Source organism: Siphateles boraxobius, unplaced genomic scaffold (assembly GCF_051911475.1).
Source record: "Siphateles boraxobius isolate OS27281-9 unplaced genomic scaffold, OSU_SipBor_1 9, whole genome shotgun sequence".
NCBI classification, from domain to species: domain Eukaryota; kingdom Metazoa; phylum Chordata; class Actinopteri; order Cypriniformes; family Leuciscidae; genus Siphateles; species Siphateles boraxobius.
In genome coordinates this window covers 1,034,563-1,055,159 of record NW_027509219.1, presented here as the reverse complement: position 1 = coordinate 1,055,159, position 20,597 = coordinate 1,034,563, and the positions used below count along the sequence as shown (strand labels likewise).

The following is a 20,597-nucleotide window of genomic DNA, read 5'->3' as shown; positions in this document are numbered from 1 at the left end:
GATCAAAAATACAGACAAAACAGTAAATTATGAAATATTATTACAATTTTAAATAATGGTTTTATTTTTTAATATACTATATATATATATATATAGAGAGAGAGAGAGAGAGCTGTGTGTGTGTATTATGTAAATGTGTGTGTGTGTGTGTGTGTGTAAATATGTTATTTCTAAGAGACAAATGTATTAATATTGTAGTACAACTGCAAAATAAAAAGTGAATATTTCATAATAAGTATATTCATTATTTTACTCTACACAGCCTTAGCGAAATTACAATAATTATGTGTAAACATATTCACTTGCGGGAGTTAAAACCTTAAGCTTTTATTTTGGCAGAAAACTGCAGGGAAACCATTTAAGTTTCTGTCAAAACAGATGTACAAACGTTTCTCATAACAAATCTAGTGAAAAGCAGTAATCATCTAAAACAATTGTATATTTTTGACAACAATACTCCAAGTATGAGCAATAGTGATGCTTGCCTTAAGCCGGTTACACACTTAACGACTGTAAGGCCGATTATGAATGTAATTTGATACTTACGACTGATCATGCCCAAACACTGCGAGTCGTGTTCAGTCGGTGTTTGGAATCTGCTGCAGTCGTTGGAAACGGTCTGAAAGTGTGTTTAATGTTTCAGCTAGTCGTTAAGTGTGTCCCCGGCATACAACAGCGCTAAAAGAAGAGCGTAAAGGTACAGTACCGGCGTCAGAGACTGTGAGTCGACTCAGTTCTCTGTCCAGCTCCTCATCTGTGATGCCCAGGCTGGAATCAGGCACGCAGGGCAGAGACCGGATAAAATCCGCATCTGGGATACCCGTTTTCCTGGGAGGAGAGAGAGGGTGCGTGGGCACCACTGGGAGCACGTCCTTATCTAGGATAGTGTTCTCCAGTAATGACTTCAGCTCCTCCTCCAACTCCTCTGAATCCTCACCTGTGAGAACATGAGGAATTATTTACTCTTTTAGCCAACTTTATGGTACGGACACTAGTCCAGTCGGTATTGTCATTGATGAATGAATAGTGGAAGCCTGTATGGGACAAATGCCAATCATAGCAAAACCCATACTAAAACACTAGGGTATCAATTGAATTTTAACGATTACGATTCTGCTTATTGATTCCTAATTTCGATTCCTTAAAGGTAAAAAAAAAATCCTTAGATATTATTCACATTTAGTCTTATTGCAAAACATTTAATTGTAGCTAAAAATCATGAACAAAAAACAACAGGCTAAAGAACACTTACGCAAGGAACTAGCCTAACTAATATAAAATTAGCCTAACTAATATAACATTACAAACATAGTTAAAGTAATTCAGTCAAGAAGGAGTGAATTTTCTTTGTGTCGTTTGTTGTTTGATTAGTGTTATTATAGAGACGGCAGCAGGAATGTTAGGCTGCTGTCACTTTAAGAGTTGCACACACAGATCCAATAAGCGCAGAAAACAGCGTTAAACTTAAATGGTTTAAAATCACATTTTCTGTACGCACGTTTTGGATGTGTGTGCAGCACATAAAACAGCACGCGAGTCGTCTCGCGCTTGAATTTTTTTATATTGAAATGCACACAAAGGAATTGATAAGGGGAATCAAAATTTTTATTTTATAACGAGTATCCGATTCCTGACCTCAATTATTTGATTCCAGAATTGGAATCGATTTTCGATTCCCAACCCAACTCCGCACGCATGAAACGCTCTCATTGTCTGCAGAAATGGCTGATATTCAGAATACATCTGGCCCTTTTTTAGCTTTAAATGTACGCATTAGCAAAGTGAAATACATAAAGTGAAACTTGAATACCAGAATCCAGCACTCCACCGGCAAGAGTCTGGTTGACTTCATCCTGAGTGTCGCATAACTGTGCAAAAAGCATAAATGCAAAATAAAGACCTTCATTCAAAATATGTATAACTATATTCAATCTACCATAGCATAAACCATGCATAGCTACAATGCAGATTTGTCATACATCACCTCTTGTATCTGATCCACCAGGTTCTCTGCTCGCTCCACAGTCACACCCTTCAGAGAGATTCTCAGAGCCGCCACTCCTGCCTGGTACGCCTGCATCACCTGCGCACACACACACACACACACACACACGCCAGAGCACTTCGTCAACACAAGCATCATGAACATGCTTGTGACGTTTGTGGTGTGCACCAACAACAAAACTATTTTGTTATTGCTAGGTTGTTGTGAACAACTTGAATTTATCCACAAATGTATATACAAAAAGTGTGAATGGAGTCTCTAACCAATAAGCTGTTATTTTTTTTCTGTGGAGCAAAAGCAAAAGTAGATATTTTGAAGAAAGTACACGCAGCTCTTTTCCATACAATGATGGTTCATAGTGATCGTGACGCCTGTCTTGCCCCAAAAAGGACATAAAAACATCAAAAGTCCATACGACATGTGAGTTTTATATAAAGGGGAAGATTTAGAAAAAATAACTAAAATTTGAATTAGTTTCTAATACAAAGATTAGAATAGAGTCCGCTCGACTACTTTTATGGGGTTTTTGTTGTCGATGCTCTAACTGTTGCTCTGGTCTTCGTCAACCACACACGCTTGCACCCCCTGCTGGTGAGGATGACTAACAGCAGATGAAGATTATGCTCGGTAATCTACTGCTTTTCCTGCAGTTCCTGGACGTCGATGTTGAATTTACTGTCGAATTTGAACCACTGAATTTGCAAAGCGAAATAAAATGGAACGAAAACCGCCTGTTGAATATTATAGGTTGTATTTTTAAACAGTTAGAATATTTTGGAAGTGAAATATGAAAGGTGAATATGGATTATTGAATTTTTTATTAATGAAAATGTGTATGAAATGTTTGAATTGAAATATTCACAGCTTAAATATTCAACCATGCTGAATTTCAGCCCATAAAAATGCAAGCCCTAAAAATACAATGCATTAAAATGCAAGCATGGTTAATGCAATGCCTATTTTTTTCCAAGTTGTGCAATTCAACATGCTATTTTGTTTCAAAAACATTTGGCATTATTTTACTTCCATATGAGTTCCCCTCACTCCACAACAAATCCTTTAAATTCAACAGTATTCAGAACAGAACATTTATTATAAACACCAGGCCTTAACTAATTTATTTAAAGCGAAACTTAAATCACCAGTGTGTGAGAAATGCACAATACAACGTAACTTGAACTCATGTAACTCTCATTCTTTACAAATTGAAATGTGTGTGTGTGCTTTGTGCATGTTTTGCGCTTTGGAATATAAGTAGCAGGACGTTTCAGAAGATTAAAAAACACAACGCAACTAGAAAAATATGGCATTCGCAAAAAAAAAAAGTACAATACAGAGCTGGCTGGCAGGAGTGTGTGTGACGTTCCCTGGTGTTGGCCAACAGCATGTGCTGTCACTCACACCAGACTGTGTCATCTGTGTGTTTGTGTGTCTCACCAGGCGGTCGGTTTGAGAGTTTGCTATTCTGTCCAGGATCCCCTTCACTGTCTCGAGCTGAGCAAACAGACGGTCCGCTTTCTTCTCCACACGCTTGCTACCACGTAAACACCTCAGAGCCTGTGGCAGGACAAAGTGGGAATTCATTAAACACTTTTCTTGCCTATTACATTAAAAGGGCGTTAAACACAAAAAGGGTAAAACGGTGTGCTTATACCTGTGATTTCTTCCCCTCTTTAAGCAGTGATTTTGCCTGCTGCTTACACCTGCGAGTTAGACAACACATACAGCAGTTTAGCTGCACTGTAATTACCCATCATGCCACAGAAACGGCACCAGACTGAAATAACAGCTGCGTCCGAAAGCTTAGGCATCTAATCTTTTGTCCATCAGGTAATGACTTTGCAGGCAGCGTTTGCGCATTAAGGCACCTATCGAAACACAGACTTCTGAGGCCACATAATGATTTAAAGGGATAGTTCACCCAAAAATAAAAATTATACCATAAGTTACTCTCCCTCAAGCCATCCTAGGTGTATATGACTTTCTTCTTTCAGCCGAACACAATCGGAGTTATATTAAAAAATATCCAGGCTCTTCCAAGCTTTATAATGGGAGTGAATGGTGCCACGTTTTTAAAAATGTAGTCGATTCAAAATTGATTCTCAAAGGCCATGAATCGATTTTTTCCCCCCATGTTTATTTATCTATCACCCAAAAGCCAGTATTAATTTTCCTGCACTGTTCACAGGCTTGCAACCTCCATGTTACAGCTAATGCTCTGAGATTTGATGTTTGCTTTATCTTAAACATAAAAATAGCCTGATCCTGTTTGATCAAGGCATCTGTTCTGACTTTTCCATTTTTCAGCATCAATTTTTCATCTTGCATCATAATCCTGTCTATTCATTGTATGCATTTGAAATATAGAGTTGGGTTCTGTTTTAATGTACCCAAGTGTACCTAAAATAAAAAGAGTTTAAAAAACAGATTTGTGGCTCTTTATTTCATTTTATTAATTTGTAAAATTAATAAAACTTATGTAAACTTGTAAGCTTGTTCATTGTTCTTTTTAAAAAAATAAATATAGGATTTTGACCGGTCCTAGGATACTGTAGGTCATAAACCCCGCCTCACAATGTTATTCAACGGGACGTGAAACCAACTAAACTAAATTAAATTACACTTTACATATCTTTTTTCCAAAGATAGTTTCTGTCATTTACTGTAGTTTTTATCACGCTGATGTAATTCCAAGTGTTTGTTTTTAAAATAAGTTTGTTTTTAGTTAGTTCTCTGAGCGAAGTAGTCACTAAAGCACCAACAGGCTTTGGGATCTTCGGAGGACTGAGGAGATTGTATTTACTTTATTTTAACAAGCCTCTTGTCGTACTGCAATCAACAGACATCAAAATTGGAGCAGAACGGAGGAACGGAGCAGACGTAGGGCACTTAAAAAAAAGGTGCTAGGAGAGTGCATTCAGCGAGAGTGAGGACGGGGCGTTGATTTCGCGGCTTTACTTCCTGCTCACTACTGCGCAGGTCTGGTCCCGAGATCGCAACTGCGCAGACTCAAGTCCCAAGATGTCAGCGCCATATCGGGACACTGGCGGCTTTTTTACAGTCTATGAGCTGTATGGATTACTTTTGTGATGGATGGATGTGCTATTTTTGGCTTCAAAAACTCGCCACTATTCAATGCCATTATAAAGCTTGGAAGAGCCAGGATATTTTCGATTGTGTTTGGCTAAAAGAAGAATGTCATATACATCTAGAATGGCTTGAGGGTGAGTAAATCATGGCACTGAAACGATCGATCATTTTTCAAAAAAAAAAAAAAAAATTAAAAAAAAAATTGATATACTTTTTAACCACATACTTTTTGTTCGTCTTGTGCTGGTCTGCGACGTGCCGGGCATTACATCATCACGTTGGAAAGGTCACGCTGGACGTCGGCAGAAGTACCACCCCATTGTTTTGAACACCCAGGATATGCACACGAAAGGACCATTTTAAACAATAAACTGACACAAAGACATAAATATGTCATTCAACATACAGTAAAATTTGAACGATCCTCCTTCTCCACGCTTGTAAACAATGGGGCGGAACTTCCACTTGACCTTTCCAACGTGATGACGTAGTTCCCGGCACGTTGCAGATCAGCTCAATCCGAACAATTGTAGTTAAAAAGTATATACAAATTTTTTTTTTTTTTTTGAAAATGACCGATCGTTTCGCTAGATAAGACCCTATTCCTCAGCTGGGATCGTGCAGAGACCTTTGAAGCACTTTAAAGCCTTTTGAAACTGCATTGATTTGGAATTCAAAACATTGGTTATCATTGAAGTCCATTATTCGAAGAAAAATCCAGAAATGTTTTCCTCAAAAAAAATATTTTTTCTTCCACTGAGGAAAGAAAAACACGGATATCTTGGATGGCATTGGGGTGAGTAAATTATCAGGAAATTTTCATTTCGAGGTGAACTAATCCTTTAAGGATACGTCTGTGCTGTGCAAACCAATCAAATGAAGGCATCTCAGACAGTAGACAGGCTGTGACACGATCATAGGATTCAGACGTGCCTTGTTCCCTTCCTAGCGTTATTTAGCTTTCGGACACCGCCAAGGTCAATACAGTTTGCATGAACTGGCTCACTTTTCTGCCTCCAGTCCCAGCACCTCCACCCTCTCCTCCAGAAGCTTCTCGCTGCGCTGGAGCTGATAGATGCCCAGGTCCACCTCGCTTACAGGAGACACACGGCCCTGTCCTGCCTGACTGAATTTCACCAGCTATACAGAGACAAGATCAAAAGTTCAATCAGGACTGAGCAAACTGAACCTATGCTAAAAGATACTAATCCAATAATCAGAGCCCCTCAGCGACACAGATTTGAGAGAAACGTTGGAACATTATTCTATGTCTATGCTTAGAGTTAAAAAATGTAGGGAGGTTAAGATTCTCACCAAGACTGCATGTATTTAATCAAAACAGTAATATTGTGGCATACTATTGCATGAAATAAACATTTTCTATTTGAATACATTTTGCTCAAAGCTGAATTTTCAGCATCATTACTCTAGTCTTCAGTGTCACATGATCCTTCACAAGTCAGGTGTGTGTGATGCGGGTAAGGTTAGGGACAGGTGTGTGTGATACGGGTAAGGTTAGGGTCAGGTTTGTGTGATACGGGTAAGGTTAGGGAGAGGTGTGTGTGATACGGGTAAGGTTAGGGTCAGGTGTGTGTGATATGGGTAAGCTTAGGGTCAGGTATGTGTGATATGGGTAAGCTTAGGGTCAGGTGTGTGTGATACGGGTAAGCTTAGGGTCAGGTGTGTGTGATACGGGTAAGGTTAGGGTCAGGTGTGTGTGATACGGGTAAGGTCAGGGTCAGGTGTGTGATACTGGTAAGGTTAGGCGCAGGGTGTGTGTGTGATAAGGTAAGGCTAGGGACAGGTGTGTGTGATACGGGTAAGGTTAGGGTCAGGTGTGTGTGTGATACGGGTAAAGTTAGGGTCAGGTGTGTGTGGTACGGGTAAGGTTAGGTCAGGTGTGTGATATGGGGAAGTTTAGTGTCAGGTGTGTGTGTGATGCAGGTAAGGTTATGGTCAGATGTGTGTGTGATACGGGTAAGGTTAGGTTCAGGTGTGTGTGATACGGGTAAGGTTAGGGTATGGTTAGGGTCAGGTGTGTGTGTGATACGGGTATGGTTAGGGTCAGGGGTGTGTGTGATACGGGTAAGGTTAGGGTCAGGGTGTGTGTGATACGGGTAAGGTTAGGGTCAGGTGTGTGTGATACGGGTAAGGTTAGGGTCAGGTGTGTGTGATACGGTTAAGGTTAGGGTCAGGTGTGTGATACGGGTAAGGTTAGGCGCAGGGTGTGTGTGTGTGATACGGGTAAGGTTAGGGTCAGGTGTGTGTGATACGGTTAAGGTTAGGGTCAGGTGTGTGATACGGGTAAGGTTAGGCGCAGGGTGTGTGTGTGATACGGGTAAGGTTAGGGTCAGGTGTGTGTGTGATACGGGTAAGGTTAGGGTCAGGTTTGTGTGATACGGGTAAGGTTAGGGTCAGGTGTGTGTGATATGGGTAAGGTTAGGGTCAGGTGTGTGTGATACGGGTAAGGTTAGGGTCAGGTGTGTTTGATACGGGTAAGGTTAGGTCAGGTGTGGTGGTATGGGTCGGTTTAAGGCTGGGTTAATGTGTAAGGGAAGGGTCAACTGTGTAATTACAAATGTAATTACATACATTTATTACAGCTGTAATTACATGCAGGTATTTTCAAAATATAAGTACAATGTAAAAACATGTATGTACACAATAAGTCCATAGTATCAAATTATAATTTCAATGTAAGTACATAGTACTTAAAGCCACTTAATATAGAGTGGGACCATTTTTTTTTTTTTAAAAGGGAAGAAAAAAAATCTTAATGGGCTCAAACATTCTGGGACTCACAGGAAATGGTTGACCTGCATTAGTATCTACAGAATGTTCAAAATACATCCACTTTCTATCCTAAAGCATTGATGAGTACATCAGGTTTCGCTCTTGTACACTAACCAACCTTCTCTCCTTCATGGAGTGAGACAGTGACATGTTTTTCTCTCTGGAGCTGTAGCAGAGCCATGCAAAGCGTGCTTTCATCGGCACAGATGTGAGAGGAGAGCGCACGCAGCTCTGGGAAAGACAGTAGAGAGCGCACCACTAAAGGAGAACCTCGATATGCCGCCAAAAGCGCCGCAGCCTTTTCCTGCAAGAGAAAAAATCTTGACTGATAACTAACTGCATGACATATAAATAACACAGTGGGAGCTTTTTTTTATTATTGCAAATTATAAATAAAAAAAGAAAATTAATGTCAACACTGAGATTACATCTCCAAAAATGTATTTATAAATAGCGCAACGTTTCGATCAATCATCAGGCACAATTGTGGAGTGAGATGCAACTTTTTTTGCCAATTTGGGTGCACTCCTTTTATTGTATTTTTGATCATTGCAAATTAGATCATCGTAAAAATGAAGTTAAAAATAGGAGAGATGTGAATTTTTAGAATGTCTTAGTATTCATTATGTTCCCCAATGTGGACAGCAACACTTGAGCTTTATATTGCAGTATATGTATATGTTCAGTCAAAAGGGCACTACAAATTACACTACAGAAGTTATGTTTGCATCCAAAGTTTCTAATTTAAATCAGGTGCAAAATTGGAATATTGGATCAAACATTTGCGAATAAAACAGCGTTTCCATTTTAATTCCCAGCATCATTACTCCAGTCTTCAGAAATCAGTCTAACATGATGATTAATGCTCAAGAAACAGATATTACTATTATTATTATTATTATGTTAAAACAGTTTTGCTGCTTAATATTTTTATGGAAAACATGATTTTGTGATAAACAAAATTCAAAAGATTTAGTTGAAATAGAATTTTTTTGTAACAATGTAAAAAACAATTGTGTCATTTTTGATAAATTTAATGTCCTTACTGAAAAAGTGTTGATTTCTTTAAAAAAGAAGAGTCTTACTGACCCCAAACTTTTGAACTGTAGCATATAAATGCTAATGGTTATTAATGGCTAAATACTTTATTCTGTTAGGTAGCATCATTTAACTTGAATATCTGATTCGAGACGCACTTACCTTAACCAGTTCTATCACCACGAACATCTCCTCCAGCGGGACCCTCCCGCTGCCCAGCAGAGCCGACAGAGTCCACTTCAGAGGCCGGACTAACAGGAGTCCAACGCCCCACGACAACCAGCCCGAGTCTACGTTTGCAGCGAAGTCGGATTCTTTCTGCACCTTCCCACTCCTAGAAGGACAAAACAAATCCGAATAACATGCCATAAATACATGTAATGATTAAACATCATAATATAAGTGACAATGGCTGCGTCCGAAAGCTTAAAAACGCTGCCTTTAGAGGACGCATTCATTCCAAGGTCGGAAGTAGGGTGACCACCATCAAACAAACCAAATGTGGGACGATTATAAGTTTGTGTGGGACATGTTACCAACACTAAAACATAACCTGAAACTGTTATATAATGTTTATCTAACTTAATAAAAACATTTGTATTCTGCCTTTCAGGTGATAAAAATTCTTTGTTCTTTAGTCCCTTCCAGATGTTATGAAAAGGTAGAAAGAGAACCCAACAGCGAGGTGCGGCAATCAACGGTCTTTAATTAACATTCAACTGTCCTTAGCAAAAGACATTAGTTCAGGGGGAAAAACTGGAGAAATCAGGATCGGCCACTCGGCTCTTAACGAGAACAGAAATCCCCTCCTCTGGACAGCAAATAGTGCGGATGCGGTCGGTGACTGCCGAATCAGAGAACCCTCAAGCCTCCAGTGAAGAGAGTCGACGCCAGCTGTAGGTCTATGGCGAGGCGGAGGATCTCAGCGTCCAGAACTGAACAGAATTCAGAGAGCAGATAACACTGTAGTACTTGCAGGTAATTGAGCATCACCACACACCAAGATAGGACAAGACAGGAAACGGATGAATAGAGTGAGCGTATAGCATGAACTTATACATCGAATAATCTGACAAAGAGCCAAGGACAGGAAGAGCTAGAAGAAGGAGAAGCAATCAGGGGAAGATTAGGAAACAGCTAGTGAAAGCCAGCGCAGAGAATGAGGAGAGTGGAATCAGCTGAAGGAGATGAGATAATGAGGAGGTGAATGCGAGTAGAGGGGCGTAAAAATGTGTGTGAGTCTGTGAACGACCACAAGAGGGGGACAGAGAAAGATAGAAGAGCCAGGATCATGACAGTACCCCTCCCTCAACGAGCGCCTCCTGGCACCCCAGAGGCAAAAGACCGATGAGACCGAAGGAAAACCTCGATAAGAGAGGGATCCAAGACGTCCCGGGAGGGAACCCAGCTTCTCTCCTCAGGACCATACCCCTCCCAGTCGACTAAATATTGGTACCCACGACCCCGTCGGCGCCTGTCCAAAATTCGTCTGACCCTATAGACAGGAGCGCCCTCAACATGAAGGGGGGGGCGAGAGGGACGTGAGGGAGGACGAATGACAGGTTTAACACACGAGACATGAAAAACAGGGTGGACCCGACGGAGATTGGACGAAAGACGAAGCCGGACAGTGACAGGATTGATGATCTTGATAATGCGGAAAGGACCAATGAAACGGGATGCCAATTTACGAGATTCGGATTGGAGAGGCAAATTGGCTGTGGAAAGCCACACTCTCTGACCACGAACGTAACGAGGACTCTTTACCCGACGTCTATTTGCCACTGCTCTCATGCGTCTCTTAGAACGACAAAGTGCTGATTTAACTCTCCTCCAGGTGCGTCTACAGCGAACAATAAAGGTCTGAACGGAAGGACTTTTAGACTCCGTCTCCTGCGAGGAGAACAGCGGAGGCTGGTAACCGAGGCAACCGTGGAAAGGCGAAAGACCCGTGGCGGAAGACGGATGAGAGTTATAAGCGTACTCAGCCCAAGCAAGTTGCTCAGACCAAGACGCGGGATTTCGAAAAACCAGACTACAGAGAATGCGAGCGATAATTTGATTGGCCCGTTCGGCCTGTCCATTAGTTTGGGGGTGAAAACCAGACGAAAGGCTGACGGTAGCCCCGATAAGCGGCAGAATTCCTTCCAGAAGAACGAGGCAAACTGCGGACCTCTATCAGACACAACATCGGTGGGCAAACCATGGAGCCTAAAGACATGGTCAACCATAATCTGGGCAGTCTCCTTAGCAGAGGGGAGTTTAGGGAGCGAAATGAAGTGAGCAGACTTTGAAAAGCGATCGACGACAGTTAAAATGACTGTATTCCTAGCTGAAGAGGGGAGCCCAGTGATAAAGTCAATTGCAATGTGCGACCACGGACGAGCAGGCACAGGCAAGGGTCGGAGGAAACCGGCCGGAGGAGAATAAGTCAAGTCAAGTCAAGTCACCTTTATTTATATAGTGCTTTTTACAATACAGATTGTATCAAAGCAGCTTCACAGTGATAACATGAAAATAATATAACAGAGTTTGTTTCTAAAAGAAAATTGAGTCAACGTCCACCTTAAGTAAGGCAGATCAATAATATTATTGAATATTAAATGTCCCCAACTAAGCAAGCCAAAAGCCAAGGCAACAGTGGCAAGGAACCAAAACTCCATCAGGTGACAGAATGGAGAAAAAAACCTTGGGAGAAACCAGACTCAGTCGGAGGGCCAGTTCTCCTCTGGCCAACGAAGGAACAGTGCATGATTTATGATTCGGGCAGCATTACAAGTCAGATTGGATCGGAACATTTATCCATTTCCATCTTTTGGAAGTCCAAGTAATCACGCCGGTGTTGAGACGAGTTGTTGAGGATCAGTGCCGTCCACCATAGAGGGTCCATATCGCCGGTGTTGAGTCGTCTCTTCACAGGCTTTGTGATTGGCGTATCTGAAGTCTCTGTGAAAGGCTGGATACAAACTGGAGCTGACGAACGCCGTTTTTCTCGGGACTCGCGTCCCGAGATAACAGCAGAAAAGCAAAAAGGGAAAATAATTAGCGTAGCTGCTGTTCATAATGATTTCCATAACACGGGCGTAAATGATAAAAAACATGAAGACAGTGATTCTTGCGTCCCAGAGTCACCCCCCTCCGTCCCCCACTCAACTCAGCCCTGCTTACTGACCTCTACATCCCTCCTGCTGCTGAGACCCAACCACAATCTCACAATCTCTCCGCAACCCAACCATACGCGCCGACCCGTTTGACTAAGGCTGTCAAGCCCCACTGTCGTCGTTTATGCAGGTTCAGTGGCAACGGTTCCATATGGCATACCAACTACCGCAAAACACAATATCTACCCAACCACCCGTCATTCACGCAATATACACAGGAACGTAATGACTGTAAATACTATGCAACTTATACAAATAACCTACAGACTCTTCAAGTTTTATAATATTAAATGCATTTGATCTGATTCAGCAGTGGTATAAAAGGTAAGCATTATGTAAATGCTTGGCTGAAGAGATGCGTCTTTAATCTAGTTTTAAACTGGGACAGCGAGTCAGAGCTTCGAACAATATCAGGAAGGCTATTCCAGAGTTTTGGAGCTAAATGTGAGAACGCCCTTCCTCCTTTAGTGGACTTAGATATCCTAGGAATGACCAGAAGCCTCGAATTTAGTGATCTTAAAGAACGTGATGGATTGTAGGGCGATAGAAGGTCCATTAAATACACAGGAGCTAAACCATTTAGGGCTTTATAGGTCAGTAATAGTACTTTGTAATTGATACGGAACTTGATAGGTAACCAGTGTAGAGATGATAAAATTGGTGTTATATGATCATATTTTCTTGACCTAGTAAGAACTCTAGCAGCTGCATTTTGCACTAACTGTAGCTTGTTTATTGAGGATGCAGACAGCCAGCTAATATAGCATTACAATAATCTAGTCTCGAGGTCATGAATGCATGAACTAACTTTTCTGCATCAGAAACAGATAGCATGTTACGTAGCTTTGTAATGTTTCTAAGGTGGAAAAAGGCTGTTCTTGTAACATATGAAATATGATTTTCGAAAGACAAGTTGCGGTCTAGTATAACACCCAGGTCTTTTACTGTAGTGGATAACGTAACTGGACATCCTTCTATATTAAAGTTGTATTGTAAGTGAGTTTGTGGGTAGTTTTTTGGACCAATAAGTAATACCTCCGTTTTATCTGAATTTAGTAGCAGGAAATTACGCGTCATCCAGCATTTTATATCTTTGAGACACTCTGTCAAATTTGATAAGTTAGTGTTTTCATCTGGCCGTGATGAAATATATAATTGAGTGTCATCAGCATAACAGTGGAAATTAATTGCATGTTTTCTTATAATATTACCAAGTGGGAGCATATATATTGAGAATAGCAGAGGGCCTAACACCGATCCTTGCGGCACTCCATAGTCTACTGACGTTATCTTGGATTTTTTCCCATTTAAACAGACAAAATGATAACGGTCTGATAAGTACGATCTAAACCAGCTTAATGCCTGTCCCTGAACACCAGTGTAGTTTTGTAGTCGATCCAGGAGTATTTTATGATCGATAGTGTCGAACGCAGCGCTTAGATCGAGTAGAACTAGTATTGAGATACAGCCTTGGTCAGAAGCTAAAAGTAAATCATTTGTAATTTTAACTAGCGCAGTTTCTGTGCTATGATGCGGTCTGAATCCTGACTGGAATTTTTCATATATCTCATTTTCTTGCAAGAAAGAGCACAATTGAGCGGACACAATTTTTTCTAGTATTTTAGACATAAATGGAAGATTTGAAATGGGTCTGTAATTTGCTAAGTTATTTGGGTCTAATTGCTGTTTCTTAATGAGAGGTTTTATTACTGCCAGCTTGAATATTCTTGGAACATGACCTAAAAATAAAGACGAGTTAATAATGTTGAGAAGAGGCTCTTCCACTACAGGTAACACTTCTTTCAGTAGTTTAGTGGGTATTGGATCTAATAAACATGTTGTTGGTTTCGATGCAATGATAAGTTTATTTAGCTCTTCCTGTCCTATAGTTGTAAAGCGGTGTAGTTGTTCCAGAGGGGCAATAATTGAGGCTGAATCATAAGACACCATAAAAGAGTGTACATTTACAATTGTGTTACGGATGCTTTCTATTTTCTCATTAAAGTAGTTCATAAAATCATTACTACTATACTGTAACGGAATATTTTGCTCTGGTGATGTCTGTATATTTGTTAGTCTAGCCACGGTGTTAAATAAAAACCTTGGATTATTTTGGTTATTTTCTATTAGTTTGTGGAGATGCTCAGCCCTGGCTGCTTTTAGAGCCTTTTTATAACGTGACATACTGTCTTTCCACGCGAATCTAAAGACCTCTAAATTAGTTTGTTTCCATTTACGCTCTAAGTTACGAGTTTCTCTCTTGATAACATGCGTAGCACTGTTGTACCAAGGTGCTTTAGTTTTCTCTCTAACCTTTTTTAATCTAATTGGTGCAACAATATCTAATGTACTAGAGAAAATGGTGCTCAAACTGCTAGTCATTTCCTCTAGTTCATCTGTTTGTTTGGGTTCACTGAGCAGCTGAGATAGATCAGGTAAGCTATTTAAGAATCTATCTATAGTGGTTGGAACGATTGTTCTGCCTGGTCGATAACGTGGCGCAACATGACAAATTTCAGCAGTACGTATTATACAAGTTACCATGTGATGATCAGCGAGATCGTCACTTTGCGGTATAATATCTATATCAGTTGGATTGGTTCCATATGATATAATTAAGTCTAGTGTATGATTTAGACGATGAGTGGGACCACTGACGTTTTGCTTGACCCCAAAAGAGTTTAATAAATCTGTAAACGCAGTCCCTAACGCATCATTTGTGTTATCTACGTGTATGTTAAAATCTCCAACAATTATTGCTTTATCGGTATTGACCAATAGATCTGAGAGAAACTCTGCAAACTCTTTTAGGAAATCAGCATAGGGCCCTGGAGGTCTATATACAGTAGCCAAGGCTAGAGATAATAGGGATTTCTTTCTTACATATAACCAGATTTAGTCTGAGCACATACGACGCAAGAGGCAACAAAACGGCGCGTGTCGTGTTCTAAAGTAGGTCACCAAAAGCGTTGACGGATAGAAGCAAGCGAACCCTGAACACCCGGATGGACGACTAATTTAGAAGAGTGACCCCATTTAAGGACCGCCTGACGTGCCGACCCGGGGACGAAGAGAAGGCCCCTAGGACACTCGGGAGGAGCGGTGACTCGAGAGAGAGACCGTCTGACCAGTCTCTCGATTCCCCAAATGGCTGCCCCCATGAAACGCCAGAAGGGATAATAGTCTCATGATTAGCAGGAGTAGTTGAAGAGTCAAAAAGGCGAGAAAGAGCGTCGGGCTTAACGTTCTTCGAACCTGGACGGTAAGAAATCGAGAAGTCAAAGCGAGTAAAAAACAAAGCCCAACGGGCTTGACGAGCGTTCTATCGTTTTGCAGATAGGATATACTCCAGATTACGGTGATCCGTCGAAACGAGAAACGGAACAGAGGAACCCTCTAACCATTGCCGCCACTCTCCTAAAGCTAAGCGGATAGCGAGTAATTCTCGATTGCCAACATCGTAGTTTCATTCAGGGGGCGAGAGACGGCGAGAGAAAAAGGCACAGGGAGCGCTGGGACAGCACAGCCCCGACCCCCACCTCAGAGGCATCCACCTCGATGATAAATTGTCTCGAGACATCTGGAGTGAGAAGAACCGGGGCAGTAGTAAAAAGGGTCTTTAGCCGATCAAATGCCTCTTGAGCGGCGTCTGACCATCTAAAGTTGGATTCGATAGAAGTTAGAGCAGTGAGGGGCGCGGCAACCTGGCTGAAATTTCGAAGGAAACGGCGATAAAAATTAGCAAAGCAGAGAAATCGCTGTAACGCGACGCAGGACTCTGGAGGTGGCCAATTAATAACTGCCGACACCTTGCCTGGGTCCATACTGGTCCCCTCTGCAGAGATAATTTAACCTAAAACGAAATCGAAGACACCTGAAAAGAGCACTTCTCTGCTTTGACATAGAGTCGATTCTCTAAAAGCCGTTGAAGTACTCGGCGGACATGCTGGACATGGACCTGGGGAGACGGAGAGAAAATCAGAATGTCGTCTAAATAGACAAAGACAAAAATGTTGAGCATATCGCGGAGAACGTCATTAATGAGAGCTTGAAAGACTGCGGGAGCGTTGACCAATCCGAAAGGAAGAACCCTATATTCAAAGTGCCCCAGGGGTGTGTTAAACGCGGTCTTCCATTCGTCTCCCTCCTTAATACGAACTAAATGATATGCGTTACGGAGATCGAGTTTAGAGAAAATCTTTGCTCCTTGTAAAATCTCAAAAGCTGACGACATCAGTGGCAAGGGGTATCGGTTCTTGACAGTGATCTCGTTCAGCCCTCGATAACCTATACAAGGACGCAAATAGCCATCCTTCTTCTTAACAAAGAAGAAGCCGGCGCCGGCAGGAGACGACGAGGGAACAATTAAACCAGCATTAAGGGAATCTGACAGATAATCTTCGAGCGCTTTACGTTCGGGAGCAGACAATGAATACAATCTACCCCGGGGAGGTGTGCCCCCCGGGAGAAGATCAATGCTACAGTCGTACTGGCGATGAGGGGGAATAGAAGTGGCCCGAGAACGACTAAAAACCTCCCGCAAATCATGATACTCCTCCGGCACTCCTGACAAATCACCCGGTTCCTCCTGGAAAACAGAAACAGAAGACACAGGGGGAACAGCAGAGGTTAAACATTTAACATGACATGACAGTTTCCAGGAAAAAATGCAGCCGTTAGACCAGTCAATATGGGGGTTGTGTTGAAAAAGCCATAGATGGCCTAAAACCACAGGTGTAAATGGGGAATTAAAAATAAAATAAAAAACAGTCTCATTATGGTTCCCCGAGACGGAGAGAGTAAGGGGAACAGTCTCTCTCCGCACCCTAGGAAGGGAACTACCATCAAGGGCGAACAGAGTGGTGGAGCTTCTTAAGTCAATGAGGGGAATGGGCCTTGCACCCGAGCCCATGTCTCGTCGATGATGTTACCCTCAGCACCTGAGTCGACCAAGGCAGTAGAGGACACAGAGGAAGTCGACCAACGAAGGCGAACAGGTAGAGTGGTACAGGACTTAGACGGAGAGATCCTAGAAATAGTGCTCGCCAGTAACCCTCCGCCTACTGATGAGCCCTGGCTTTTACTAGACAGTCTGAGACAAAATGACCTGCAGCGGCACAGTACATGCAAAGACGGTTAGAAATACGTCGCTCACGTTCCTTGAGAGAGATGCGAAGACCTCCGAGTTGCATAGGCTCAGGATTCGGACCAGAGGACTGAAAAGGAGTAACGTCAGGAGGAGAAAGAAGGGCGGACTCCAAACCGCGGGCTCTGCGACGTGAGTCGAAACGTCTCTCCACCCGGATGGCCAGATCGATGAGCGCGTCGAGTTGGGTTGGTACCTCGCGTGCAAGAATCTCATCCTTGAGTTCTGGGTTAAGAGCCTCCAGAAAACGCGCCACCAGGGCTGGAGTGTTCCACCCACAGGTCGGGGACAGAGTATGAAACTGGATGGAAAAATCAGTTACAGCGCGTCTCCCCTGACGAAGCGTAGAGAGTAAACGTGAAGCCTCTTCACCATAAGCTGAGCGATCAAAAACTCTAATCATTTCTTGCTTGAAGAGAGAAAAATCAAACACACAGTTAGTCTCAGCCTCCCAGTTGGCCGCACCCCACTCCCGCGCCCGGCCCGTGAGGAGTGAGATAACATAGGCAACCCTGGACCGGTCAGTGGCATAAGTGGAGGGCTGAAGTGAAAAGACCACCTCACACTGTGTCAAAAAAGAGCGGCATTGAGTGGGCTCACCAGAATAAACCGGCGGATTATTTATCCGTGGCTCAGAAATAGAAGACGGCTCCTTGCGCAACTGATGAACCCGCTGAGAGAGATCCGTCATCTGAGCAGCCACTGATTCAACAGCCTGTCTAGCTGACGAGATGTCCTCCTCGTGCCTGCCGCGCAAAGCGCCCTGCATCTCGACGGCCGCTTGAAAGGGATAGCCACTCGCTGAGTCAATTCTGTTGGTCAGATTATTCTGTTATGAAAAGGTAGAAAGAGAACCCAACAGCGAGGTGCGACAATCAACAGTCTTTAATTAACATTCAACTGTCCTTAGCAAAAGACATTAGTTCAGGGGGAAAAACTGGAGAAATCAGGATCGGCCACTTGGCTCTTAACGAGAACAGAAATCCCCTCCTCTGGACAGCAAATAGTGCGGATGCGGTCGGTGACTGCCGAATCAGAGAACCCTCAAGCCTCCAGTGAAGAGACTCGACGCCAGCTGTAGGTCTATGGCGAGGCGGAGGATCTCAGCGTCCAGAATTCAGAGAGCAGATAACACTGTAGTACTTGCAGGTAATTGAGCATCACCACACACCAAGATAGGACAAGACAGGACACGGATGAATTGAGTGAGCGTATAGCATGAACTTATACATCGAATAATCTGACAAAGAGCCAAGGACAGGAAGAGCTAGAAGAAGGAGAAGCAATCAGGGGAAGATTAGGAAACAGCTGGTGAAAGCCAGCGCAGAGCATGAGGAGAGTGGAATCAGCTGAAGGAGATGAGATAATGAGGAGGTGAAAAACTAAGCCACAAAAAGAATAAATAAAATGCTTTTTTAAAAAGGCAAAAGAACGCATGCACATTTTCTTAATATGAAAATTAAAAACCAACAGACTGATGAAAATTTTGGACATTTTCTCAATATGCGACGTGCGGGACAACGCAAAGCGAGACGGGTGCTCACACTAGTCGGAAGGCATCAAGGCACATCTGAATCCAGCGTTGGCTTCACTTACTGTCTCCCGAGATCCCTTCATCTGATCAATTTTTGAAGGCATTATAGATGCATCCTTCACTGCCTTTGATATCCCACAATCCTGTGCGTTCCATTCCATGATAAAACATTTTGAGCTAAAACTTAAAGATAGCATCTAAAAGTTGTGCATTGTATGTGAATTAGTAGTGTAACGGTGCATGTATTCATCCCGAACCATAACGGTCCAGTGCATACAGTCAGACGAGGAATAAATGTCCACTTTTTGTGTCATTTCTAGCAAGAAATCACAGTAATTAAATGAAATGAAGTGCCCATGCAAAATCCATTTTTGTGTGTGTTTTTAGTAATTGTTGGTTTGGTGTGTTTGAGTGCTAATTGTTACAATTAAACAGCAAAAGTTCAGCGACATTTTTATTTGTGCATGGAAGAAAGCAAATAAATATGAAAAATTGAACTACACGATTCAGGGAGCAGTGAACAGTGAACTCCGAGAAAACGCTACGCTTGAGCAAACAGTTTGTGAATAGGCTACTGCAAATAAAATATAATATTCAGAAGTAAACAGTGAAACTGACTTAATGTTTAGCTGACAGAGTGTTTATGTCAGTCAGAATGTTTATTTTTAAACCACAACCTTCTAAGTGCTTCTTTAACCAATATATTCAACGATATATTTTGCATTTCTAATCCAAACAACGTCAAACTCGGCACTGCACTTACTCGTGCCCTTAGCAAGACACCCGTGAAGTTTGAAATCCATCGGACTAACGGTTCGAGAGATATGCGAATAACAGACACAGATACAGATGTTCCTGTAATTTATAGATAGATATTCACTTATTTACCCCTAAAGCTCTCTCTATTTTGCTGCAGATCATTAGACAGTGATACTGCCTCAGAAGTGTGTCTGAAATCAGTTTCTTAGGTGCCTTCGTGTGCAAACGCTGCGTGAAAAGTCATTGCCTGACAGGGCAGCGAGGCAGAAAGCCAGCCGCCAAAGCTTTCGTACGCAGCCATTATACTCGAGGTGACAGTGACTTACCGGATCATGCTCTGAATTACAGTACTCAAGCCCAGAGGAACGATGCCCTTCCTTCTGAAACTCTCATTCAAGTCCTGCAGACTCACACACACCGACCCGCGTCTCCTGCAGTGGTCAATGATCAGAGGACTCCAGAAGTCGATCTTCCCATCCCAGTCTGTACAGTCAACATCTCGGTTCTCTTTAAAGGCAGAGAACAAGAAAGCCATCCGCTCGTCATCCTCCCAGTCCGAAGGGAAGCGCGCGTGCCCGTCCTGCGCTGAAACCGACATCTCGCTGCCAATGAAAGAGCTTGAATGATTAATGACCACCATGTGAAAGAGAAGTACACTTTAGCATACTTTTAAAAACAGTAAAAGAATATACTTCAGTGTGAAATTAATGTAACGTTTTCAGGCACTTTCGTGACTTTCCTGTTCGAACTCCTTCATCAAAATGAACAAAGTTTTTTTCGAGTCATTTCGTTCGTTGAATGCCTTGAGTGAACGAAATGACTCGAAAAAAGACTCGTTCAAAATTAACAAATCTTTTTTCGAGTCATTTCGTTCGTTGAATGAACGAAATGACTCGAAAAAAGATTTGTTCATTTTGATGGAGTTCGAACAGGAGAGTCACGAACGTGCATCACAGAACAGAACAAGGCGAGCATTTGTGCTTATAAAACTTAAACTTTTTTATTTATTTTTGAAATGACCGATCGTTTCGCTAGATAAGACCCTTCTTCATTGTCTGGTGTCGTTTAAAC

At 42.2% G+C, this 20,597-nt stretch overlaps 1 protein-coding gene across 1 annotated transcript in view; it reads right to left on the bottom strand.

The window, feature by feature from the left end:
• The window catches only part of chmp7 (charged multivesicular body protein 7), a 28,313-nt gene that overhangs the window by 1,125 nt on the left and 6,591 nt on the right, over window positions 1–20,597 (bottom strand). The window contains exons 2-10 of the mRNA XM_077223505.1: window positions 19,853–20,128; window positions 9,089–9,260; window positions 8,007–8,192; window positions 6,102–6,235; window positions 3,660–3,708; window positions 3,443–3,562; window positions 1,985–2,083; window positions 1,811–1,868; window positions 707–937 (exon numbers count right to left, since the gene is read on the bottom strand). Coding sequence (XP_077079620.1) covers window positions 707–937; window positions 1,811–1,868; window positions 1,985–2,083; window positions 3,443–3,562; window positions 3,660–3,708; window positions 6,102–6,235; window positions 8,007–8,192; window positions 9,089–9,260; window positions 19,853–20,124 — 1,321 coding nt within the window. The 5' untranslated portion in view covers window positions 20,125–20,128. The remainder of the gene's footprint in view (window positions 1–706; window positions 938–1,810; window positions 1,869–1,984; window positions 2,084–3,442; window positions 3,563–3,659; window positions 3,709–6,101; window positions 6,236–8,006; window positions 8,193–9,088; window positions 9,261–19,852; window positions 20,129–20,597) is intronic.